Source organism: Calypte anna, chromosome 28 (genome assembly GCF_003957555.1).
Source record: "Calypte anna isolate BGI_N300 chromosome 28, bCalAnn1_v1.p, whole genome shotgun sequence".
NCBI classification, from domain to species: domain Eukaryota; kingdom Metazoa; phylum Chordata; class Aves; order Apodiformes; family Trochilidae; genus Calypte; species Calypte anna.
The window spans coordinates 5,132,320-5,156,676 of record NC_044273.1 but is presented as its reverse complement, the minus strand read 5'-3'; the positions used below and the strand labels follow the sequence as shown (position 1 = coordinate 5,156,676).

The 24,357-nt window shown below is 53.5% G+C and overlaps 2 protein-coding genes across 8 annotated transcripts; both read right to left on the bottom strand.

Moving 5' to 3' along the window:
* Nucleotides 1–12,799: 12,799 nt before the first annotated feature.
* Nucleotides 12,800–17,470, bottom strand: FAM174C (family with sequence similarity 174 member C). The gene is made up of 3 exons (XM_030466455.1): nt 17,001–17,470; nt 16,579–16,740; nt 12,800–16,152 (listed from the first exon to the last, which is right to left on the bottom strand). Exons 1-3 carry the CDS (start codon nt 17,294–17,296, stop codon nt 16,149–16,151), a joined length of 462 nt encoding a protein of 153 aa, XP_030322315.1. The 5' UTR covers nt 17,297–17,470; the 3' UTR covers nt 12,800–16,148.
* Nucleotides 17,471–19,436: 1,966 nt separating this feature from the next.
* CIRBP (cold inducible RNA binding protein) lies at nt 19,437–24,039 on the bottom strand. 7 transcript variants are annotated; one of them, XR_003988626.1, is made up of 8 exons: nt 23,941–24,039; nt 23,272–23,380; nt 23,062–23,168; nt 22,613–22,751; nt 22,434–22,536; nt 22,252–22,319; nt 19,711–19,809; nt 19,437–19,569 (listed from the first exon to the last, which is right to left on the bottom strand). XR_003988626.1 is itself a non-coding variant. In XM_030466341.1 (7 exons), exons 2-7 carry the CDS (start codon nt 23,372–23,374, stop codon nt 21,774–21,776), a joined length of 537 nt encoding a protein of 178 aa, XP_030322201.1. In that variant the 5' UTR covers nt 23,375–23,380; nt 23,941–24,039; the 3' UTR covers nt 21,004–21,773. The 7 variants fall into 7 exon arrangements, 3 of the variants coding, with proteins under 3 accessions (XP_030322201.1, XP_030322202.1, XP_030322203.1); XR_003988627.1 differs by having other exon boundaries at nt 22,252–22,316; XR_003988624.1 differs by having other exon boundaries at nt 19,439–19,569; nt 19,711–22,316.
* Nucleotides 24,040–24,357: the final 318 nt, after the last annotated feature.

Below are 24,357 nucleotides of genomic sequence, written 5' to 3'. Positions count from 1 at the left end.
GAAAAGCGTTTTCTGTTTGGCCTGAACCCACCCAAGTGGAATGGGAAGGGGAGGAGGGGAGGGCAGCCCAAAGAGTTAATCCACTTTGAATTGCAGCGTGGCTCCAGCCAACACGCAAACACATCAGGGCTGACAGCTTGACAGAGACGGATTGGCAGCTCCCGAGGAGAAACAGCCCGGCCCGAGCCATGGAGCCGTATTAAAGCCCGTCTTGGAGGGGGCAGGTTTCATTATGTGGTTTTTCCACAGAAGAAAAATAAATTAAATAAATAAGGGTGACAGGGGAGGGAGAGCAGGGAGCTGGAACAGGCGCCAGTGGGGGGCACGGCTCTGGTGACCCCTGCCATGGGGACACCCGGGGTGACACCGCAAACACGGGGTGGGAAACGTGGCTGCTCCCCCCCAAACTTCTGCCCGGGGTTTGCAGGGCTCCCCCCGTGCAAGCCTGGGACCACCTGAGCATCGTCCCACGGGTGCCCCAAGCTCCTGCTGGGATTCGGGGCTGGGACCCCCGGGGAACTGCTGAGCTGCAGGTAAAGAACAAACCAGGGGGCGAGGGGACCTGTCCTGTGGGTGACATGGACGAGAGCATGGACGGGGCGTTAAAGCCCTTCGTTTGGCAGAAAAAGGTATTTTCTAGGAAAAAGCCAGGGAAGGCGAGGCCGGCTCTGCCCTCCCCGGGCCGCCTGCCTGTCAGCTGGCAGGAATCACTGATCTACGACGGACGTCTCGGAGGGATGATAGGGCAGCGACCCTAATATTTTCTGCAGCGAGCGCTCCTGTAAGCCACCTTTGTGCTGGAATGATAGGAATTCATTACGAGCACCCCCCTCCGCGGGCGGGCTCCCAGGGGAGGAATCCGCCAGCTCTCTCCAAGCCTAAATGGGATTAGGTTATCATCTCCCGGCACTGAAACCCAGACATGCGCAGCCAGCTCCGCACCGGCGGGTGCTCACCGGGGGGTTTTCTCCTCACCCAGACTCGGTGGCACCCGCGGAGACATCGCCACCGATCCCTTGGGGTGGGGACAAGCCCTCCAGAGGAGGATCCACTCCAAAATGGGCATGGAGGAGCAGTTTATGGATGATGCTGGTCCTGCACAGGTTCGGTGTCGATGTTCATTTGGGGCAAACGTCAGCCCCACCACCTGGCAGTCACCGGACAACCTCTGCTCTCTTACTGCCCTGGCAAAACAAGAGGGGTGCAGACTGTGCCACACACACCTTCCTCAGAAGCTCTGCTCCACCAGTGCCACACCTTGATGCTCTGCTCCCACGCTCGGCCACGCCAGCTGTGGCACCTCTGGCACCGGCCCCCCTGATCCTGGCACCACCCACCACAACCTGCCGCAGCATAGCCACCCCCAGCCTGGGCTCCGGCTGCTTCAAGAGCCTGGAACTCCATCTCAGGTGTCTGCAGAACTCACTGACCTGCAGCTGGAGCATCCTTGCTCTCCAGCCCCGCCGTGCCTCTCCCCCTCCCCCGCTCACAGCAGGACACAACCATCCCGGTTTGGAGGCATCGCTGCTGCCTGAAGACCACCACAGCCACGGCCACACCAGCAGTGCCTGGATGGGACCGCCCGAACTTCCCCAGCACAAGCAAACCGGCTGCCTGGGCTTGGCTTCAGCACTGCTGCGTTTGCAACCATTTTCCCCTCTCCCTGCGGCTGCTGGGTTCCCTCTCAATCATGTCAAACAAATCCAGAGAAAAACATGTTTGACTGCATCAAAGTTCAAACCTCCACCTGTCTGTGTCCCCGAGCAGAGGCCCTTTAATGCTGCAAAGATGTAAACTCCCCCAGGTCTTCATTATGTCTTACAGGCCCGATATTATATCAGATTATGGAATCATTAAACAAAAAATTGTACTCCTCGCTGTCCGGAGGGGCCTCTAGTTACCTTGTCTAAATATAACAGCATCATTTTTAACCAAGGAGCTGGTACGGTCCCTTGGGCCTTCATTATATTTCATGGGCTCGGGCTGGAATATCAGCTCACTCCGAGGTTGGAGATCTCATTCTGCACATGTGCTGAGGCCACGGCCAGCGGCCCCACGGCCACGGGGCATCACCTCACCGTGGCTGGGGAAAGGCCCCAGCACCAGCACGTGCTCCAGGAGGAGCCAGGTGGTGACACGAGTGATGGGCTGCCGAGTTGGAACAAAAGATGAAGGGGAAGCAGAAAAAAAGGGAGAAAAGCAATGGAGGGGGCTGGAATCAGAGCGAGGTACGCGCCCAATTATTTTAATTGCGCGTAGGTGCCGTTCGGGGCTCACTGATGCATCGCACATCATTGTTTACTGCTCTGAGCAGAACCAATTATGTTTGAACATCGAGGGGCTGAGAGACAGCAAATAAACAAGCAGGCGTGTGGTGGGATCCACTGTCCACAGGTTTGCACCCGTCCGTCAGGGACCAGCCAGGCATGGACCTGGGAGAGGGGGGGGGGGTGAGGGCAGCTCTGCCCCACGCTCCGGGGATGGGGTTTGGGGCAGGGGAGCCCCCAGGTGCACCCCTATTTTCCAGCGGGAAGGCAGCATCTGGGGGGGAGAGGAAATAGATATGTTTAGGAAAAGCAGGGAAATAAATAAAGACATAAAGAGAGAGTTTCTTGCGGGGTTTTGACACGAGTTGTCAGAGGCGGTGGTGCGTGCGTTCCTGTCTTTACAGTAAATAACTGTCAGCAATTAGAACGTGGAGGTGTCGTGGAGGGGAGCCAGGCAGCTCCTGCACGTCCATCACGGGCGGTGGGGTGTGGGGGCCACCAGCTGTGGCCCCGGGGCTGTGTTCCTCCAGGGCTGTGTCCTCCCCGGGGCAGAGCTGCCATCAGCCCCCAGCTTGCCCAGGGCCCAGGCTGCCCCACGGTTCAAACACACCCATTAACGTCTCTGGTTTATGCTTTTTGCCCCTCATCCTGCCAGCAGCCAGACTCCCACAACACGCCAGCGGTGGCCCTGGCAGTGCTGGGTTAACAGGTTGGATTTGGTGATCTTAAAGGGCTTTTCCAACCAAAACGATTCTGTGATTCTGTCAGCGGCAGAGCGATGAGCTGCACCCTCAGCCTACGCCCTCCCCGCCTGCCCTCCCTGTACCAGACATCTCCATCCTCATCCTCCTCTTCCTCCCACCCCACCCGCCAATAATTGGCTCCAGCTCCCAGCCTGCCCTTTTTCCTTCCCTCCCTCCCTCCCTCCTCCCGGTTTTGAACTCCCCTCTGCTAAGAACAATGTACCGGCGGTTCAGCCTCTCCCTCGGCAAGTTCTTTGACACCAATAACCTCTGTCTTTGTGCCTCCCGGCTCAGACAAAAACTCTACCTTTCAGGTTAGCAGCAGCCTGCCGGGGAGCGGGCGGCCTTGGGGGCCGTGTAGCCCGGCCTTGATAAGCCCGACTTCAGAGGCTCGTTAGAGCGCAGCCCCCGGAGCGGGGCCCCGGGGGAGCGGGGCGCGGGGGACCCCCGGCTCCCGTTCCTATGGCGACCGAGGATGCCGATGTTGCAGCCCGAGGCGGTACTTTTGGTACTTACAGATCAAACAGGCAGGGCAAGCGGTGCCGGGGAGGAATACACAGAGTGCAGGAGACTTAATGACTTGAATTAACAACAGGAGAGCCGGCGACTCCCCTTGGCGCTGGGCGGGAGGAGACACAAAACTTTGCCAGGTTGGGTTAGAACTTTGAATCTCTCTTTTTCCCCCTGCCCTTGTCCTCTCCCTCACTTGAGCATCTGTTTGGGAAACACAGACGGGCCAAGGGTTAGGACCCCCGGGCTGGGCTGGGGGGCACTTACCCCTGGACATCAGCCCCGTTGTGCACACAAGGGACACACTGAAGTCCAACCCCCAGTGTCCCCGCCAGGGTCCGGAGCAGAGCCACAGCCTGTGCCTGACTCCAAGGCCTGGGGACGAGATTCTCCCCTTGCAAAGTGCCCCCATTTGCAGGACAAAGCCTGGGAAGGGGGGATGCTCTTCCCTGGAGGAGCAGCACAAGCGTCCAGCTGCCTTCACACCAGCCAGGACTGGGTATGTGCAGAGACAGACAAGGAGAGGATGACTTCTGCCTGGTTTTGTCTCTCCTCGTAGTCTCTTTTCTTTGCTTTTCCCACCACCCTCCTTTCCCTCGCATGCTCTTTCCGCTCTAGAGCATTCTGTGCTTTACTGGGGCATTAAGAGGCAGCATCTCAAGCAGTTTAGTGAAGCATTAAAGGGGCATGAAAACACTCACATTGCATCTGAGCACTGAAAGCCCTGAAGCATCCTTAGGAAAAAAAACAAAAACAAAAAACCCAAAACAAAAAAACCTCAACCTACCAATTCTGTAAAATAAGACATATTTCTGTGCACAGCAGACGCCAGACAACCTCCATACCGCAGCTATCACCAGCTTTTCCAGCCCGGCCATCAGACGGTTCACAGCTCCTGAAGTCAATCCCTCTCCGTGCCCGGCCGGGTCACTTGGGAGCATTTGGGCCATTAGTGGCAGCAGCTGCCATCTGCCACCATCCACCCCAGCTCCAGCCTTCTCGGGAAGCCTCTGGCCTCCAGGAGTTGGTGCCCAGCACCAGAGATTCAGACGGGCTGGAGTACATTAAAACCATCCCAGCTCCAGCACACAGCGAGGACCCAACTCCTTCCTCTCCCTCCCTCCCAAAACTGCGGGAACCTGCAGCCCCCCCGGGCTCCAGGGGGGCGGGGGGGATCCCCCCTCCTTGCCCAACCTCACCGATGCTCTGGGGTCCGGTGAAGGGTTTGCAAGAACCCGACTCGCACACAGCAGAGCAGGGGTTGCCCCTTTATCCCCTCCCACGCTGTGTGCCGGGCTCCACACGCTGCAGGTCCGTCCCCCCCCTTCCCTCCCAGTTATTGCAGTCGATCTCCCTGCACAGCCCCCAGCCGGGGCATCCCTGCAGCCGCAGGGCTTTGGAAAGAGAAAACAGAGGAGAAAACCCCCGGGAAGCACCGTCCGCAGTGGGAGCCACCAGCACCCTGCTCCTAGCAGAACCCCAGCACCATCGGTGAGATGCGGGAAGGTGACCGGGGGGTGCGGGGCTGTCCCTGGGGACCCCAGGGGACCGGGTAGAGGTCGGTGGAGCCACCCGCAGAGCCCGGCAGCCCCCGCTCCAGACGTGCCCCCGCCATCCCATGGTGAAGCTTTCCCGTTCCAGGGAGGTGAGGCAGGACTGGGGCTGCTCCCAGATCCATTTCCCTCCTCCCTGCTTCTCGTGGATTTGCATCTCTCTTTTGGGCAGCTCCATTTCCAGCACAGAAAGGGCTCTGTTCAGGTCTCCCCCCTCCTTTTCCAGCAATTGTTATGTTAAAATCCCCAGGACATGTTTCTGCAAAGAATTAAAAGAGGGTGAGGAAGAGATTGTTTTCGTCGGTGTCTCGCTAAGTCTCTGACCTTGAGCGTGAATAGAAAACAAGAAAAAAGGGACTTTATGCTAATATCACTCACTAAGCACAAGGGGGAAAAATAATAACGGCAAATGAAGATTATGAATGCAAATCAACTTAATAAAGAGACAGGGTCTGTGCAGGAGTCTTGTTTTGCTCTTGTACAGACAACTTGCATTGTCTGGTTGTGCTGCACCGCAGGTCTAATCATTACAAATTATATCAGGATAGGAAAAGAGAAGAACAGGAAAGGTTTAATTCTCTAATTGTGACATTGTTCATTTCCCCTGCTCACGGCTCTTCTTTTCAAGAGGCCTCTCACGCCGGCCCTTCCCAAGGAGCTGCAAACTCACCTCCCTCAAGTTAATGCCCGGGATTTACTCTCAGGAACCGGCCCGAGCCCAAGCTCAGGACTCCGGTCCCGCGTTTGGGGCTGCAGCTGCTCCAAGGGGACATCCCACGCGTGTCACACCATCTCCTCCACAGCCACGGCAGGAGAAAGCCACCCCCAGGTCCGGGAGCTGCGGGACCACCCTGCTCTGCAGCCAGCCCCTCCGGCAAGGCTCTGCCTCACGCACATTTGATTTTTTTTTTGTTTTTCCTCCCCTTTTCCATTCTCTCCTCGGCCTTTTCAGCCGAGGCTGCCACGCCAGGGCATGGGGACCGGCTCGCAGCATCTGTGCGCTGAGCATCCAGCATAACAAAGCCCCGAGCCTGGCAGGGATCTCAGGCGCTATCATAACACCATCATAATGGCTTTAAAGCAGCGACAGCCCTGACAAAGAACACAGTCACGCCAGCCTTGTCCGCATTCAGATCAAGAGCGGCAGCGGGAACCCGCTGGCTCCTTTTGAGTGGGTATTTGTTTACACGCAGGGAAGTTGCGATGGAAATGGCTGGGGCTGGTCCTCGGCGTGGCATTTCCAAGGCTGCGCGGGTTGAACTGCCTCTGCCGAGGCTGTAAATGCTCCTGCACCGCGGGGAAACCGCTCCTGGACAAAGCTCTGCTCGGCGAGAAGCAAAAACCTGAGCTCAGCCCCACACGCGTTAAGAAAGGTCACTGCTTGGCTGGCAGGCGCTGAAAACCCAGATCCACCTGAAAAGGTGATGGTACAGCTGCTGCTGGCTCTGCCCAAGGGTTGTTAAATCACACACACACCTGGGGAGATGCTGGGGGCACAGAGGGTTCTGCCCCACTGCGAGTTAGGAACAGGTTTTCCCCTTCTTCCACACGAGAAAAATCAAGGTCAGTTCTATTTAAATGAGCCTGGGAGACCAAATCGGGCCCCAGTTCAATTTCAAACCAATGCCCTGCTCTCTACAAGCTGCTCTGGGCCAGCCAGCACCCAGCCAGAGGTCCTTTGGGAGCTGTCAGGGCCTCCAGCATCCCGCTGGATCCCTCAGCCCTGCTCCTGCCCAGACACCCCGGGGGGGTCCCACCTCAGCACAGACCGGGATGGTTCCCCCACCCCAGGCTGCCTTCCAGCCTGCTGCAGGCTCCGGATTTGCTTTTAAACTGGGCCTAAACAGGCTGAAGGATTTGTGGAGTGATGAAACGAGAGCAAACCCTCTGAAAAGCCACGACCCAGGGAGCAGGGACCTCACCCAGGTCTGCAAACCATTCCTCCAGATCACACTTCTCCATCGATGCCATGGCAGCACAAGCCATGGCTGGTGTTATCTTCATCCCACAAACATCTCCCCCTTCCCTCCCCTTCCAAACAACATCCACAAGAGAGTTTAGGCTGGGAACGCAGCTCTTTAATCTCCAGCAAGCCTTTGACAACCTGTCTCGTCCCGGCTTTTAGCTGCGTGAGAGCTGTTCGCTAATGGAGCATTAACCTTGGAGAGCTTCTGCAATTACTCCGACACTAATTCTGACAGTTTTTGGTGTATCTGTTTGTTCTTTTGACAGGCAAAAGGAATTTCTTTTTAAAAGCCGTTTGATACGTTTGAGACCTTCTGTCCACATTTTGCGTTTCTTCCTCCGGAGGTGGGAAGGTGGGGGAGGACGAGGGGCAGCAGGGACCCTCCCTTCCTGCAGACCCCTCGGTGGAGGCACAAGTCAGGATATTTCCACCTCCCTTTTCCAGACCCCTCCCAGCCCCGCTTTAAGTCACAGGAGCGTTTGGTCTCTCCTGACCTCATTAGGGTAATTAGTAAACCTTTTGAAGCTGGGAGAATGGCTCTGAGCTGTGGGAAAGTGAGGAGAGCAAAGAGCCTCTGAAAGGAGCGCGGGTGGATGGAGAAAAGGGAGAGAAAAACATCTTCAGCTGCAAAGAGGTGACCTGCAGAAAGGAGGGGAAGGGGAGGTGGACGAGGAACACGCTGGCAGCTCCGCTCCCCTGGAAATCTCCTTAAATTGCATCTTTTAAGAGAATGGAAATTCGAGTCCTGGTTATCCTGTGAGACGCTGCGGGCAGCCGAGGAGCGGGGAGGAAAAATGGTGGTGGGTAGGAGCAGGCTGAGACCCGAGGATCTCGTCTCGGTTCTCTGATCTGCCACAGCTTCCCTGGATGCCCTTTGGCAAATCAGTTCTTGCTGTGCCTTAATCCTCCCTTCATTTAAATAAAATGCTCCCTACACGGTATTTTCTGGGTGGAAAACAGAGGTTTCGGAGGGAAATGGCCATCCCTGCCTGTATGGCTCCCAAAGAACCCATCCTTCTCCCAGGGACCCCGTGTCCTGGGAACACATCCCTGGGACAACCCCATCTGAAGCCTGGTGCAGCAAGGGGACATTCCTGGCAGCTTCAGATGGAGGAGGAAAAGTTATTTCGGCTCAAACACCACTTTCTAACATGGCCTGAGCCACCACCTGCACGTGTGGAAGGAGTGGGAACCCTCGGGAAGGACACACAGCTCTCCCTTCCTCCTATAAAAGCATTTTCAGTGCCCTCATCCAAGCCGGTGGAGAAGCCAAAGTGATGACTGTGGAGAAGCTAAAGTTATAACATGGATAAAACCCTCAGCTTTTAAAAGAAAAAAGCAGCATCTCAAACCTTTGCTTTATATCACAAAGGGCACAAACCTGATACCGCTCTGCATTCTTTAGAAAGAGGGAGTTTGATGTGAGAGAAAAGCAGATTAAAATAACACTGGCAAAAATAAAATAAAATAAAATTTAAAAAAGGAGATCAGCACAGACCCTGGTACCAGAGGATGGAGCCAACGTGTCCCCAGATCCTGCTGTGCCTTCAGACAATAACACTGCACTGCCACAGCCTGCTCCTCTTTTTAGGGATTTGAGATTGTACCAGGAGGTGCCAGAGTGAACCCCAGAACAACCTCCTGCCAGGAGCTGCTCCCTGGGGACGTCCTGGGCTGCAGGTGGCACCAGGGATTTGGGATTTGACTCCCTCAGCTGCTCCCTCTCTCTCCTGGCATTCAGACCCAGCAGTTTTCTCACTCCCAGCAGCATTTCCAGCACTGCTGCCAGCGTGGGGGCAGCGAGCACTGAACAATGAAAGGAGTGGGATTATTTTAAATATGTGGGCTTTTTTTTTTTTGCCTTTTTTTGTTTTTTTTTTTTTTAAAAGAGTAATTAACCACCAGCATGGCTTAGCAGCACATCGGGGCTCCCTCAGCTGCAGACAGGGCCTGGCAGCCTTGCCAAGAGAAACCTTCCAGGCTCACCCCACAAAGACCAAACCCAGGGGTGCTCAGGGGGAGGCTGAGCAGGAGGCACAGAGCAGCCTCCCCTGGCTGCACATCTTGACACTTCCATTTCCCAGTGAGCAGCAGACCCGAGCATTCCTCTGGCTGCAAAGAGAGCAAAGAGGATTCCCCAGTGCTGCCCACAACCTTCCCTGTGGTTTGCAGCATGGAAAGGTTCCAAACCCAGGAGAAGCTTCCCACGGGGGAACCAGGAGGCACCAGGATGTGTTCACACGGAGCTCAGGGCCAGCCCAGTTGGATTTGCCAGCACTGGAAGTGAGGGTGCAGACCTTGAAGATTTCAGTCATTCCCCCCCCCGACTTCACCCACTTCCCAGAAACTGATGTTAATTAAAGCCCTTGCTAATCGTCTGCAAGCACTTCTACATGGGATGGGGTTCTCTGAAGTGGTGAGAAACTGCTGAGGAAAAGCAGCCCCACAGGAAGCCAGGGAGAAGCAGCAGACCCCACGTCCCCTTTTCTAACAATTTCATCTTGCAGGTGCAGTGAGTTTCCAGGCTCTCACCAGGTACCCCTGGACGTGGGCTTCAGCTCCTGCCTTTGATCTGGGAAGGTAAAGAAGAAAACACTGAAGTGTAACATCTGAGATGTTCATCTCAAATTTAATTTTAGGGACATCTTCTCCCTGCCATGCGTGCAGCCAGACATTAGCATGCATGAGCAGTACAGCATCACCTTTCATGTTTACTCATCCTTAGATTGCAAAAATTGTTGCGTGAATTCCTTCTTCAATTAGCTCTGGAACATGGAAAAAAAAAAAAAAGATCCGTTGCCAGTACAGTTATGATCATTTCTTTGCTTTATACTTTTATTCCCCAGAGTAACTTAAAAAGAAACCACTTCTCCATTCTCCCTTGCAAAGCCCCCTTTACATTTTTTTTAAAACAAAAACAACCAGCGTTTCTAAAGGAAAGGCTTTTGTGGCTGAAGTGCCACTTCCATTCACCTTTCCATCCTGTAAGGGAAGAATGCAGAGATCAGAAGAGGGATTTAGACAAAAAGCCAACTAAGTAAAGCTAATTTTTTATCCAGAAGAATCCTGCTAGTTGAGCAGAGGAGCTTTGTTGAATGCAACAGAGAAGACATCAGAGGAGACTCTCCAGCAGGATTTCAGCTATTTCCAGCTCCACAATAAACAGAACCAGGATTGCAGAGCAGCTCCAGCACCCACCCAGCACTGCAGGACTGAGCCTCCCATCCTGTGAGCAGGATCTGGTGAGGAAAACTCCCCTGGACACTCCCTGCCAAGAGTCCTCGGGGCTGGAGGGAAACACAGGAACCAACCTGGGAGTGCAGGAGGGAGCAGAGGCTGCAGTTCTGGGAGCCCCAGGGCTGCTCAGCCAGCACATCAGCAATAAAATGACCACAGCACTTGTGACACCTCCTGTGACTCTGCTCACCTCCTCACCACCCAGCTGCTTGCCCACCCCGGGGCACTGTGCCAAGGATGAAGAAAATTCCTCATTTTCTCCTTAATTTACCAACATGGAACCAAAAGCACAGAGTGATGGAACCAGAACACAAGGCTTAACCCACAGCTCTGCCCTTCCACAGGACAGACCCAAGGCCTGGGTGCCTTCAAGGTGACAGTGGTGGTCCCAAAGCCAGGGACCAACATAAATCACACCTTCTCCTACAGCTCAGAGGACTCTGCCTCCTTGACAAAGGGCCCAGAAATCCACAAATGAAAAACCCTTCTACCCCCAGGGAAATCCTGTGTTTCTGGTTCTCCCTCCCCAGGTGGCTGGAGAGACTTGGACCACCTCCTTCTACAGTGACCAGAAAGCTTGCAGACTGTCAGCCCCCCCTCCCCTTCAAAAACCCCAACTTTATCCAAAAAGCAGCTCTGAGCCCAGAGAGGGAGCAGAGTGCTCGGGGGGGGGGGACAAGGGGGGCAGCAGAAGTTGCCCAAGGAGCAGAGGGTCAGAGGCTGCAGGAGCAGCAAACAAGCTGAGGATGTAGAAGAACTTCCCAGCACTCAGCAAACAGCCCCCCCGCTGCCCTTGCAAGGCACAAAATTTGCATCCGAAGCATCCGGAGCACTTTAACTCGAGTTGAAAACAAATTCAAGGCAGATCCATGCCGCCAGCTTGTGTTTGTGACTGGAATCCCAGCTCCTCCCCAGCAAGAGCCTCTCCTGGCAGAGGGCAAAGCTCTGAAGAGGGGAACAGGGGCAAGGAAATGGTGTGGAGAACAACCCAGCTGAGCTGACCCCAAGGCCAGCAGTGCTCCCAGCCCCCAAAGCCTGACACTGAAGGAACCCTTGGTTTGCATCACCCCCCGGCAGCTCCCAGCACAGACCAGGGCTGGGAGGCAGCAGAAGTTCATTACCACTGCCATTAATTGTGCACAGCACCTGCCCCAGGCACGCTGGGTCTGCACAGTGCTGGGGGCACACGGGCTGGGAAACAGGACTTGAAGAGAAGGGAACAAACTCTGGGCAGGGCTGTGGTCCTGCTGGGGGTTCTGCCAAGCTTGGACCAGCCCGAGACAGCTCTGCAGAGAGGGAGGGAGCTCCTGGGTGAGCAGGGAGCCGACAGCTCAACTCAGTCAAACCAGGGAACCTTCAAACATCCTCTGCCCCAGAACCATAAAAAGCTTTCAGGGACAAGTACCAAGAGGTTAAAAGCAGCAAAAAAACCACCCAGAGCTGGGCAAAACCTCCCAAAGAGCCACCCCAAACCCTGCTGCTCCCCCACCCTGATGCCGAGAGCCCCAGCCCCTAAGAGGGCCCTGGCCCTCTGCTCACAGGCAGCAGCTCCAGGGCAGTTTTGCCTTTTAAAAGCATCTAGATCCATTTTCAGCTCCACCAGGTGCTGCCAGTGCCCTCCCCAGCCGCATGTTTGGTCTGTGAGTGCCATCTACAGGGTTCCCCTGCTCTCCTGCCAGCTCCCTGCCCCTGCCCTTCCCACACAACACCACCAATCCTCAGGTTAAAACACAGAGCAAACCCCTCTGGGCTGGGCTCCAGGGTGGGATCTGCTCCCTGTGCATGGGACACGGCCAGGACAGGGGAAATTTGGCTTCTTGTTCCTTCAGGGCCATCAATCCACACTGCACAACCTCCCTGGGCTGGGAAGCAGGTGGGAGAGTGCCAGGGAATGCCCTGAATGTTGTGCTGGTTTTAATTCTTTGTGCTAAGGAGCCAGGATGTCCCTCCCAGGGGACAGCTTCCCCTTCCCAACTCCCAAACAAGTAAAACCAACTTGGCTCTTCTGCTGTGGGGAGGCTGGGATCACCCTGGCAGGGATTTCAGTTCATCTTCTGTACAAACAAATAAATAAATAAAAGGGATTAATGTAAGAAGAGGGAGAAAGGAAAGGGGAGAGACTTCAGAAAATCCCTGAGATGATGGGTGAAGGTGAGCAGTAACCTGTGAGAGAAGTGTGGATGGGACAGAGGAGGGTTTGAGGGTGTAAGGCTGCTGCTGAGCAGAGAGCACAGTGATGCTCACCCAGGGTGGCTGAGCCCAGAAATGCTCCAGAAAATCACCCATGGGCTCAGCCCCAAGCCCAGAGAACAGCCCTGGGTGCTGGTGGGCAAGCACAGAGGCAGCAGGGGAGGTGGAATGTTTTATTTCACTTGTTTCAGGATACAAGGGAGGGGGTGAGGGGGGGAGGGAAATGCTGTAAACGAAAGCAAACCAATCAATCAATCCAGGACTGGTTGCTATTTAAAAATAAATCAAGGATTGAAGCAGGAGGGTGAAAGATGAGCTCCTCCATTCCTGAGAGCACAGACAACACAAGGCACTCGAGTGCTGGTTTATTGACTTCTTGGCAATCTGCTCAGACCACAGGGCCATCCCCCAGCACTTCAGCCACATGTACACAGGGAGCACAACAGAAGCATGTTATTAACAACAGAGCTGATGCTCATCTGGCTCCCAGTCAGGCCCATTAACCCCAGCACATGGCCCCCTTGATTTGCCTGGGAGCTCAGCAGCCACAGCAGAGGACCTGACACAGCCCTCCAAGATGATCACAGAGGCTGCCACGTGGTGAAATCAGGCTTTGGCTTCAACCACAGTGGTTGTTTCGAGCAGACTCTGTGGCAGTCAGCCACTTGTGACACAGGCTGGTGACTGCCCCACACTTGGTCCCCATCACCCTGCACCCCCACAAACACCCTGAGTCACCCCGGAGAGAGGAGAGTGCAGCAGGCACACAGACACTGCCCTGAGCAGCAGCAGGAAGCAGTCCCAGCACAGCCCTGCTGCTCAGAGCACACCTGGGGCTGCTTGCATCTCTGCATTTAAATCTGTTCTGAGAACCACGACAAGTTCTACCTGCTGCCAAATCTCCTGGGCTATCCACGTGGGCACCAAATGCACAGCAAGTGACTAAAACCGGAGCTGAAGCAACGACCTAACTGGTCTCACTGGGAAATGCAGTGCAAGCCACTGAGAGCTGCTCCCCAGGAGAAGCTGCCCTGGCCCTGTGCTGATTGCCCTTGGGTGATCTGTCCCACTGTGACACCTCTGATTCATCCTGCCAGGAAAAAAGGAGAGCAGCAAGTGCAGTGCAGAGCAATGGATCTGTTCTGGAAGGAGGCTCCCATCTGTAACCAGCCCCTTCTTCCTCCCTGTTCAGGAGATGCCTTCAACACTGCCTCAAGAAGGGAGCAGAGATGTCACCTCTGTGCCTGTGAAGAGCAAATCCAGACTGCCAAGGTGCAGGATGCTTCAGGGGAAAAAGGAGCAAGTCACAGAGGGTCACTGCCTGACTGCAGCTCAGAGCTGTCTCCAGCCAAAGGAGAATCAAAGTGGCAGCAATGCCACACTGCAGCCCCACAACCACCTTGGTATTCTCCAGGTGGTGAAAATCACTCCTCTCAAGACAGCCAGAAGGGCTCTGAAAACAAGTACAAGGTGCAGAGATACTGAGCTGGCACCACCCCCTCCAGGGCCTCTGACTTAATTACCATTTGCCTACACAGCACAGAACAGGGACCTCATTCCACATCTGCCTGTATCCCTCCACACCTTTCCCTGCTCAAATTCCAAACACCTTATTGCAGCAAAATCAAATTCTATCCAAATGATTCTCATGGCAGGACCTGCAGCTTGAGGTCCTCTCTTTGATCAAAACCATTCAGCCCTTGACATTAAAAACTCATCTGCTCCTGCAAGGTCAGGAAACTTCAAAACTGCAAAGCCCATCTGCCCAAGGAGAAGCAGAGCCCAAAGAACCATCAAGTTAATCACCTCAGATCAGGAAAGGCCAAGGAATGTGTCAGTCACAAGGCTGAGCCAGGGCACAGACTGAGCTGAAATACTGTCAGGCAAGGAAAAACTTTGCAGAGGGAGCTGAAGAGCCAGAAGAAGTTGTCAGCACGTGCACAGAGCTGCCAGCTGCCTGGGATCAAGGCAGAAGCACCACCACAAATCCAACAATCCAGCTCTCTGATCAGCCAAGGGGCAGCAGTGCTCAGGCTCAGCCATCCCTGCTCTCCTCACAGAGGATGCAGCCAAGGCTTTCATCTCTGCATCAGCCAAACAAGCAGCAAGTTCCTGACAGAGGGATGAAGGGCTACAAATGATATGAAATTAGGGCACAACCAAGTGCTGTGCTCACACCACAGCATTACTAAAAATACATAGATAGACTTAAAAATCTTCTGCAGGTGTGCAGCAAGGCAGAGCTGCCAGCACCTGGGTGACATTTCTCCAGGAATCCTCACCCACTGCCCCCTGGGTGGGTGAGCACCAGGACCACACTTCCTCCCCCACCCAATCCTGGGGGGTGCAGAGCAGCAGCCAGACCCCCCCCAGCTCCCAGCAGAACCACTTGTCCTCCCCCTGTGATAAGGTTACCCCCCTTCTGCTTTTTGGTGTCAGTTTTGTCCCCTCACCTCCAGAGGATTTGCTACCCAAAAGAAAGGGGACACCACCCCCAAAACCATTCCTGATCTTCATCTCCAAAGCCAGGTCAGGCAGGGAGCTCCCTGGCTTGCAGGTCCCTCCCTAGGGCTCTCCTAACAAAGGCACGACCAGTTTTGGGTGGAGGAGGAACTTCAGGACACAGGTCAGCCCCTCCCCGAAGCTGCAGCAAACAGGAGCACTTTGCAAGCAGTTCTCAGGGTTTTAGCAGCAGATACACCTAGCAAGGACTTCCTAAACACGGCCACACTTGGCCCTACACAAGAAGAACCCAAATAACAAACCCAAATAACAGAAGAAACGTCCCAGTCTGCTGGGCTGGCAGTGGGACACAGCCTGAGTGCCAGCAAGAGGAGAGAAACTCCAGGGCTTTCTGGGTTCAGGGGGGTTGTCTCCTCCCTTTCCACTCATCAGATGTTCAGGCAGCTCCTTCATCACCCACCTGGGGTTCTCTAACTCAAGCCACAGCCCTCTGTCTCCTCCTCAGCTGATCTCAGACAGAAGCAGCAGCTTGGCAGCCCCCCCAGGTTCCTCTGGTGAGCAGAGCCCTGGAGGGGGGCAGCAGAGGCTGAAGGGGACACAACTGATTGCTCTTTGCTCCTCTGGGCTGAGGGGCAGCTCTGGAAACATCTCTTGGCCCTGTAAACCCCTGAATTACCACGTGGAAACTGCTGACCCTGCAACTACAAGAAAAATGATGCTTTCACCTGACTCCCAAAGCCATTCCCTGCCTGATCTCACACAAACACCCCAAGTGTAACAGACAAGAGCCCTCCCAGCTCCCACCATCACTGCAGAGACACTTCCTAAAGTACCCTGAACCTGCACCAAGGAAAGAGGATCAGCCTGCAAAAGGAACTCACTTGCCTGAGCCCTAAAGTGCCAGCAGAGAGGGACTTGGGCACCTCTAAAGGCCAGCAGGCAACACCTGAGTGCAGAGCAGCAAGATCTCAACTGGAGCATCCATTCACCCAGGAGTCCCCTTCTGCTCAGCACCCAGTGCAGCACCACTTGCCCAGAAATGTGTGTGAAGAAAACAAGTTTCAGTCCCCTCTTCCCCTGCCCCAGCTATGGAAGTGTCTGCACTGTTAATTAATAGTAATTATAAGCAAATATAAAAAGTAAAACTGGAGCACTGGTGATTCCACTGGGTTTGGACCCCCTTGGTCAGCCCTGTGCAGTCGGTGCCACTGGTCCCAAATCACCTGGAAGAGAAGAAACAGCCAGGTTCAGAGTGAGCATGTACAGCCTCAAAACCAGCCCAAAAAGCAGCTGGGGGAGCTGGGAGCCAGGCAGCAAGTCACACCCAGGCTTAAAAACCCCATCTGCCAGGAAAATGCCATTTGTGTGACCCCTGGGATGGAAGGAGGAACAAAGGGGACCCTGAGGTCTGGCTGCCAGGTGACTCGGGGACAATTCCCAAGCTAAAAACCAAAACAACTGCAGGTTTTGTTTTGCTGGGAGGGCTCAGAGGAGACAACACGAACCAGGACCCTCGGGTGGGCAAGGGGAGGAAAGGAGAGAGGAGAGGGGGGCAGTAACCCAAAGCTGCTTCCAGGATCCGAGCCCTGGGCAGGAAAAGAGAAAGAAAGAGAGGAAAGAGCAGCACGAATCCCCCCTCCCTCTCTCACCGCCGGAGGTTTCGGGTCTCAAAGACGGTGTCCTCGTCGCTGTCGAGCGAGGCCAGCTCCATGTTCTCCTCCTGGCTGGCCAGCAGCCCGTACTTCCTCCGCTGAGGTTTCTTCAACCTGAAACGAGTTTTCCGCTCATTTCTGGGTCCCTCTGACCTAGGGCTGATGGGACACAGACAGCGCAAGGTGAGACGGGGCCCTGGGCAGCCCGGGAGACGTTTTAGTGCCGTTAATGAGCTCAGGTAATTAACGGGAGCCTGGATGCACAGCGGCGTCTCCCAGAGGGACGGCACAAACCAGGAACAACCCCAAGGCCCGGGGAGGTACCGGGACAAACCGGGACAGGGTCCCGGAGCGGGAGGGCTCACACCGGGGCAGGGCCTGGAGGAGAACCGAACCGAACCGGGCCGGGCCACACTCACCGGAACGCTCGCAGGAGGAAATAAAGCGCGGCCAGCACGGAGAGGGCGCTCAGCACGTAAACCGCTCGCTTCAGCACCGGCAGCCCCAGCCCCGCCGGCAGCACCGACCCCGGCGGCCGCCGCGATGGAGGCGGCGGATGCGGCCGAGTCCCGTTACCCGCGGCCGCCCGCGTCGCCTCTGTAGCATTGAGCGGGCTCGGGGCGGCCGAAAGAGCGGAGGAAGCGGCCCGGCTGCCGTGCAGGAGGAGGAGGAAGAGGAGGAGGAGGAGGCGGCAGAGCGGCCCCGGCAGCAGCATGGCCGGACCGGACCGAACCGAACCGGGGGGGGAGCGGGGCGGGCGCAGGAAGGCGGCGGGACGGTGCCGCGCCACACAGGCACCGGCCGGGCCCGGCGGAGCCTCTCGCCGCGTTCCGGGCCCGCCGGGTTCCGGGCACCCCCGTTCCGCCTCTCGGGGCAGCGGCTGCGGTGTGCGTGTGTCCCCCGCTCCATCCCAACCCTCCGGCGGGGCCATCGCTGCCCCTCAGCGCTGCCAGGAGCCCCTCGGCGCCGCCAGCTCCTCCTCTGAACGCTCCCGGCCTCGTCGCCGCCATTTTCCCCTCGGGGCTCCCCTCACCGCGGCCTCGGGCCCCGCGGGGCCGCCACTTCCCACGCAGGGCTCGGGTGGGTCCCTCGTGGCCACCGTTTGCCCCGGGGGGTTCTCATTCCCAGGTTCATGCCACCTTTCCCCCCTCCCCAGGGTTTCCGTGCCCCTTCCCCATCCCCGCTGGGAGTTTCCAGCCAGGAGGGAACTCGGCATTTTCAGCATTTTCCCCCAAATCCTCGTTTCTGGGCTGACCCCCGGGGGTCTCTCAGCACCCCTGAAAAATCTCCTCTCCAAGAAGGGGCTGAACAGCCGCAAGAGTTAAAGAAAATGCGAGTTTTTTGTCTGGAAATGGGTCACCCCCAATGTCACCTTCCCCAGGCTGTGACAGCCCCTGCAGCTCCCTCATTACAGATGCTAAAACAGCACCTCAAAAACACGACTTTTTAATTTATTTTTTTTACTTATTTCTGCCCGTTTAAGCATCCAAGCAGCCCCTTTAGGAAGGGCACCCAGAGAAAGGCTGTGGCAGTGTTTACATGTTGAATTCAAGAGTCACCCGACTGCGTTTATGGTTTTAAAGGTTTCTCACTCCTGCCCTGTGCTTAAACATCACTTTTTGTTAGCAGGGAGAATCGTTCACACCGAGGAACAGTCAGGTACAAACCCCTGAACTGCATCAACTTTTTTTTTTTTTTTAAACACCGTGAGATTAAAAACCAAAACCAGCAAAAACCAACCCAAAAAACCCAATAAAAACCCCACAAAAACCCCACAACCAGACAACAAAAAAAGGGTATTTAACAGTAAGCTTGCTAGTCATGGTACAGGATCATGGTAGGAAGCCCTCAGGGGCCACCAACCAGCACTTTTAATAAACGTTTTTATTTTAGAGCCTTGTGGCAGGGTCAGGTCGGTGTAAATTGAGGAATTTAAGCTGCTTCCCCTCTCCCCAGCAGCGTGGAAAAAACACGGGTGAGGTGGAGCCATGGATTGAGTTCCAGTGCAGCCCACCAGCAAACCAACAGCACTTTCTGTAGCTCACAGCATGCAGCGATTACTCTGCACTGGGAGGATGGAAAGGGATGTCTGGCTGGCTAGGGGAACTTGTGTGAAAATGGGACTTAAAACTGGGCAGGAAAAAACAAAACCCACACCTAAATTCAGCAGTTGAGGCTTGAGAGCTTCACCTCCATGGCAGACTCCAACTGAAAGCTGAAAATCAGAAAATCCCCCAACAAAAAGCAGGAAATGTGCTCAAACCCAAGTGGTGACTTTCAGATAAAAGTTATTTTTTTACTTCTGATCCTAAAACCCAAACTGTAAAGTTTGCTTTTGTGTTACAGGTGATTGAGGTGGTAAACTGGGCAGCTCTGAGCCAGCCACACAACACAAAGATCAGCAGAGGAGAGGCAAAGTCTCCCATTCCATCTGTAACTTCAGAAGCGTGCAGGATGTCTGTGAGCAGCAAAACAATTTCATTCTGATGTGGGGAAGGAAATAATTCATTATTCAAGCTTAAAAAAGCTTTAGCATTTCAGTGCAAATTAAACTTCAGCACTTGTCTGCATTTCAGCTGGCAGCAGCAGGGTTTTCTGCACCAACTCCTGGTTTATGTCCCAGTTCACCAAGAGTTCCCTTCAGGAGTAATTATTTCACTACCACTAATTGCAAGCTGACAAGACACAGATTTCTTGAAACTTGCCCTCAAAGGGACAATTTACCCTCTTGTTCAGCTCCCCAGTTTAACAGCATGCTTTTAATCTAACTTTTAACTGGGCTATACACCAGGTCACTTGGCCACAACCAGATATTCTCGAGTTTCTCCCCAAAAAACACCAGTACTTCAGAGATGACTTTTTTTCCACATTCCAGTATTTTATTCTAGCTCAGCTGACTGAATTCAATCAACCTCTATAAAACCATTAACACCACTGCCCACAGCTCTTCCTCTGCACCACTCCAGTCCTTCTTGGGTCTTCTCATTGCTGAAAGAACATAAAATGCAGAGTGAATCTTTAGGCAAAATCCATTTCTCTTCCCAACTACTGCCCCAGTTTCCCCCTTACAGACTGGTGCTGTAACAGAGCCAAACACTGTGGCTCAGGGATGAGGGGCAGAGACATTACCTGGCTGGCAAACTCATGCCTTGGTCCTTCCTCTTTGGAATCAACACTCCCCTTCCTCAGGATCCCTGCTCAGCTTCTGTGTGAGGTCTCCTCTTCAGCCTGCCAAAGCACAGAGGCATTAATAAAAATATCAAACAAGAGCTTTTCACCTTTGCCACCCACCTCCCCCCCCGAGACAAGTCACATCAGATACAGGGTTTCACAAGCCATTCTCTGAACCCATCACATCACAGAAGCACAGTCTGGGAAAACTGTTCCAGGGCTGGCTGATGCCTTTGAAACGCCAGCCAAGGTATCATTTGATCCCTAAGCAGAGAGTTTAACCACTTTGACATGGCTGCTTAGGAAGTGTGGGCTATGGGAAAAAGTTAATGGCAACAAGTAGGATGGCAAAGAAAGCTACAATTAAAAGTGAGCAACTTAATGAAGTCTAGGAAGATTCTCAATAGATGAACACATATCAAGTCAGGGAATTCTTTTCCCATCTTGCTTCCATACCTACTAGCAAGACATGACTGCATGCCCAACTCTGATCTGTGGAACTCAAGTTGTGCCACAAGCCAAAGGTTGCATACGGCATGGGTTACAATTTTTTTCCACCAGTTGACCAAAATTGTCAAAAGGAATATTTCACAGGTACATTAAGACTTTCAAATGAGCTCTCAACAAGAGGAAGGATGCGGACATGAGCAAAAGGAGTTACCTCGAATTACAGGACTATTTCCACATATGAACTAGCCAAGAGAGCAGCTTTCGTCTCAGAGGTTTCTGTTGGAGGCACAACACTTCTTTTCTCCAAGGACACTGCAGTTTCCATATGCTAGCAAAGAATTCTTAGAACTTGTAAGGCAATGACAAAGCTAGCTAATCACAATTTACCTGCCATTCACACCCCTGGCAAGCCAGTAACTACTCCAGGTACTAAAGCACACTGATTCCTCACCACAGCAGCTTTGCAATGTAATTGCAGTTATTTGCAGGAAACATCAATTATCCTACCTAGCAGCAGCATTCCCTCCACTTCTGGCTTTTCAGCTTTTTGAGTACTACAACATCCTGGTTGCTTTGTCCTCTGCCTCTAGACAAGTTTGGCTGTTCTTACATAAAGCATGTTGACAGATTCACACGTCAAGACCGACTGGAGATTCAATTCTAGCAGCTGGCCAATTAATCTGGTTTACAATTCATCTCACACTAGCACTACAGTCTTCTCTGGCATCCCTTCTCACTCAGGCTGTTCTTCCATCTTCCAGGGTTGTGTTGTGCAATGAAATGTAAATGTCAGGAGCAGAGTTCATTTCAGACGGTCTTTTAATAGGCTTCGTAAAGCCAAAGAAAACTGTATACAAGAATCCTTTACCACTTCAAATACAATATCAATGGAATATGCATTTTCTTCCAGTAAAAAAGGACAATATAAATAAACATTTTCAAGAACCTCTTTTATGGTAAGTTTGCAAGTCTATTTTCTGGGTATTTTACATCATTACAACAGTAAAAATACCGTTATATGCAGGTTGAACATACAAGCAAGTTCTCTTTAGATATATCAAGGTGGTTTGCCTTCCAATCTGTACCCAGGCTGCATTCCTACCTTGCTACACTAAAGGAATGTTACAAAAGACGAAGGTAATGCACTTAAAAAAAAAAAAAAAAAAGTCCACAGCTTGTTCAGCTTCCAGTGAACATTGAATTAAAAGGTCCTTTCTATCTCAAAAGAAACTGAATTGGGGCCCCAACTTCACAACTTTAAAAAACAAACCAACAACAACAACAAAAAAAAAAAACCAGCTTGGCTCATCCTGGAGGATAAAATAAAATCTGAAGTGCTTTCAAAAAGAAGATTAAAAACACTTGAAAGCTTGAGAGCTTTCTTAAAGAAAAGTCTAATCTGACCGTATTGTCTCAGAAGCTGTCAGGCTGTGTTTGACAAGATTAGAACTGATATTACTACAAAAGTGGAAATACAAGTAGATGTACTACACAATAACCATTTCAGCGAAGCTCCAAAAATCTTTATAAATACAGCCATTGGAAGGACGATCTTGAGTCAGGAAGGATTTTTACTCGTTGTGTGTAGCTGAGGACAAGAAGCAGGCACAATTGTAAAGGCACTGAAGCATAGACAAGTTCCAGCATTTTAGTCCCTTGCATTATTTCAGAAGCTAGTGCTAGCTACACCGTAAGAGAACTCCCCCACCCTTGATTAGATTTCTGTTAGGGCATCTGAGTTTGGTCTTAGCCTCAAGCTGGAGGAACTTATTTTTGGTTTTGTTTTTTTTTTTTAAAAACTTGCTTTGCCTTAAGATCCAAGCAACTCCTACACATGCATTACAAATTAGAAACGTTTTAAAACCGGCACAACCACGTCCAAAAGCCTGGCAGATTGGTTCTTAGGGGCAAGAACAGCAACAGTGGTACAGTCCAACTGAGCCTTACAGTCTTTCCAGACTCCAGCACAGGGTCAGAAGGTGTTTTTTTTTTTTTAAGAGAGTTCCTACAGTGTTGATACTCAGCCTTCCCGTTTGAAGCAGCACTTACCGTAACTGTCATAGCTGTCTCTGTAGGACCCTCCTGAAGACCTGTCCCCATAGCCACCTTGACTCCTGTTGGGAAGAACAACAATCCCCTGCTTTAGATTTGTTCAAATTTATCTGCTGACCTTCTGGGTCAAAGAGGCAAAAGGCCTCAAGGCCCTGTAAGAGCAGGCAGGATGACTTTACCTGCTATTATAGTAGTCTCTGGAGCCATTGTATCCTCCACTTCTGGAATCAAATCTGCTCCCACCATACCCTCTGTCTCCACCTCCTTGAACAGACACCAGATCTTTAGTTTTTTAAAGCATTCTGACCATCACCATGAGCACTTGAGGGGCTGCAAACCAATCACACAGGTTTCTCACCTCTGGAGAAGCCACGGCCCCGACCTCTGCCCCCACGGAAGAAGCCTCTGCCCCCCGAGGAGCCCCCTCTGTACCCACGGGATCTGTTCTCTGAGGATTTTCCAGCCTGGTCAACTCTGATCTGACGTCCATCTACAGACTAACAAACCAACAGGAATTAAGCCAACTGGGTATTATCACAACCAAACACCAAAGCACATGGACAGTGAGTTAATTAGACACCTTCATTTCCAGCTAAGCAATGAGCAGAACTTGGTGTCAGTGCATTCAGGGTTTATGGGGAAACTCATTTCAGAAATGCACTTTAGAGAACAGCAGTTACAGTCTGTATTAATTACAGTTTCTTTGCTCTAAGACACTAGCATTTATCTGGCTTTCTACTTGGCACTGAAATGCCACTTCCAAACCTCTCACTACACCTCAAAGCAATCAAAAAAGCTGCTCCTTACCTTTCCATTCATGGCCATCATAGCATCTTTAGCATCATCTATATTTTCAAAAGTTACAAAGCCAAACCCTCTGGATCTCTGTGTCTCTCTGTCTTTCACCACAACAACTATAAAGCAGGAAAAAAATAATAACAAAAAAAAAGCCACATCAGCACTTGTACCATCGAGTGACTTGATGAACCTCGGCCCAGCCCAGCCCTGCAGCTTTACCTTCCGAGATCTGTCCATATTTAGAGAACACCTGTTCCAGTGACTGCTCGTTGGTGTCAAAACTCAGCCCACCGACAAAGAGCTTTCCCTCATCCGATGCCATCCTGACCTGCGAAGCCAAGTTGGGTTTGGTTTTCATTTATTTGTTAAAAACAAACACCCCGAGCATTCCCAGACCGGCTGACCCGCCCCCAGCAGTACCCCCGGCCCGGTTCCGTGACCCAGACCTTCACTCCGGACCCTTCTCAGGGGAGGTCTCAGGGTCCACACTCGGTTCCCCCCCCCCCCCCCACACACACACCCGGTGCTCACCGCGCATGCGCGCCCCGCCCCCGCAGCCCGCCCGTTCCGCGCAGGCGCAGCCCCGCCCTCCCGCCCGCCGCCATTTTGCACGGTCCGGGCCCGTCGCCATTTTGTTTCCGAGGGCGCATTCCGCTCCTCTCCTCACCCTTTCCCCCTACCCCCACGGCAAAGCGCCGGGACAGCTCCGCTCGGCTCCCCGCAGCCGCGGCAGACACGCGTGCCGCTTCGGCATGGTGTCCTATCCCCTACTTCTCCACCGGGGAGTCAGCCCTATGGTTTCTACGACTCGTTTTCTTTATCTCTGTCTCTTCGAACCCCCCCCGGCCCAGTCCGGCCGCAGCCCGCCCCCCGCCGAAGGCGCCTTACCGGTGCCCTGGAGGTGCGGGGGTCCACACACCACTTCAAAGCTTCGGAGCGATGTACGCTACGGCTGGCGGGGCGGCGGCTTATAAACGCCCGCGCTTGTCCCCGCCCACCTCATGAATATTCCGATGAACCCCCCGCTGCAAGGCGGGGCTGCAGACGCCACCAAAGCGGTGCCGCCGCCGCCGCCCCTGATTGGGAGGGAGCTGATTAATATTCATGAGTCCCACGGGGGGCGGGGGGCGGGGCAATGGAAAACAAAACCTCCGCATTTCCCCCCCCCGCGCGGGGGCGGGGCCAGGCGGGCGGCTCCGATTGGTTGGGAGCGCGGGGGCCGCGGGCCGGGAGAGCCCCTGTGAGAAGGAAGGAAGTGGAGGCAGCTGATTGGCTGGGACGGATCCCCCCCCCCCCGGGCCCCGC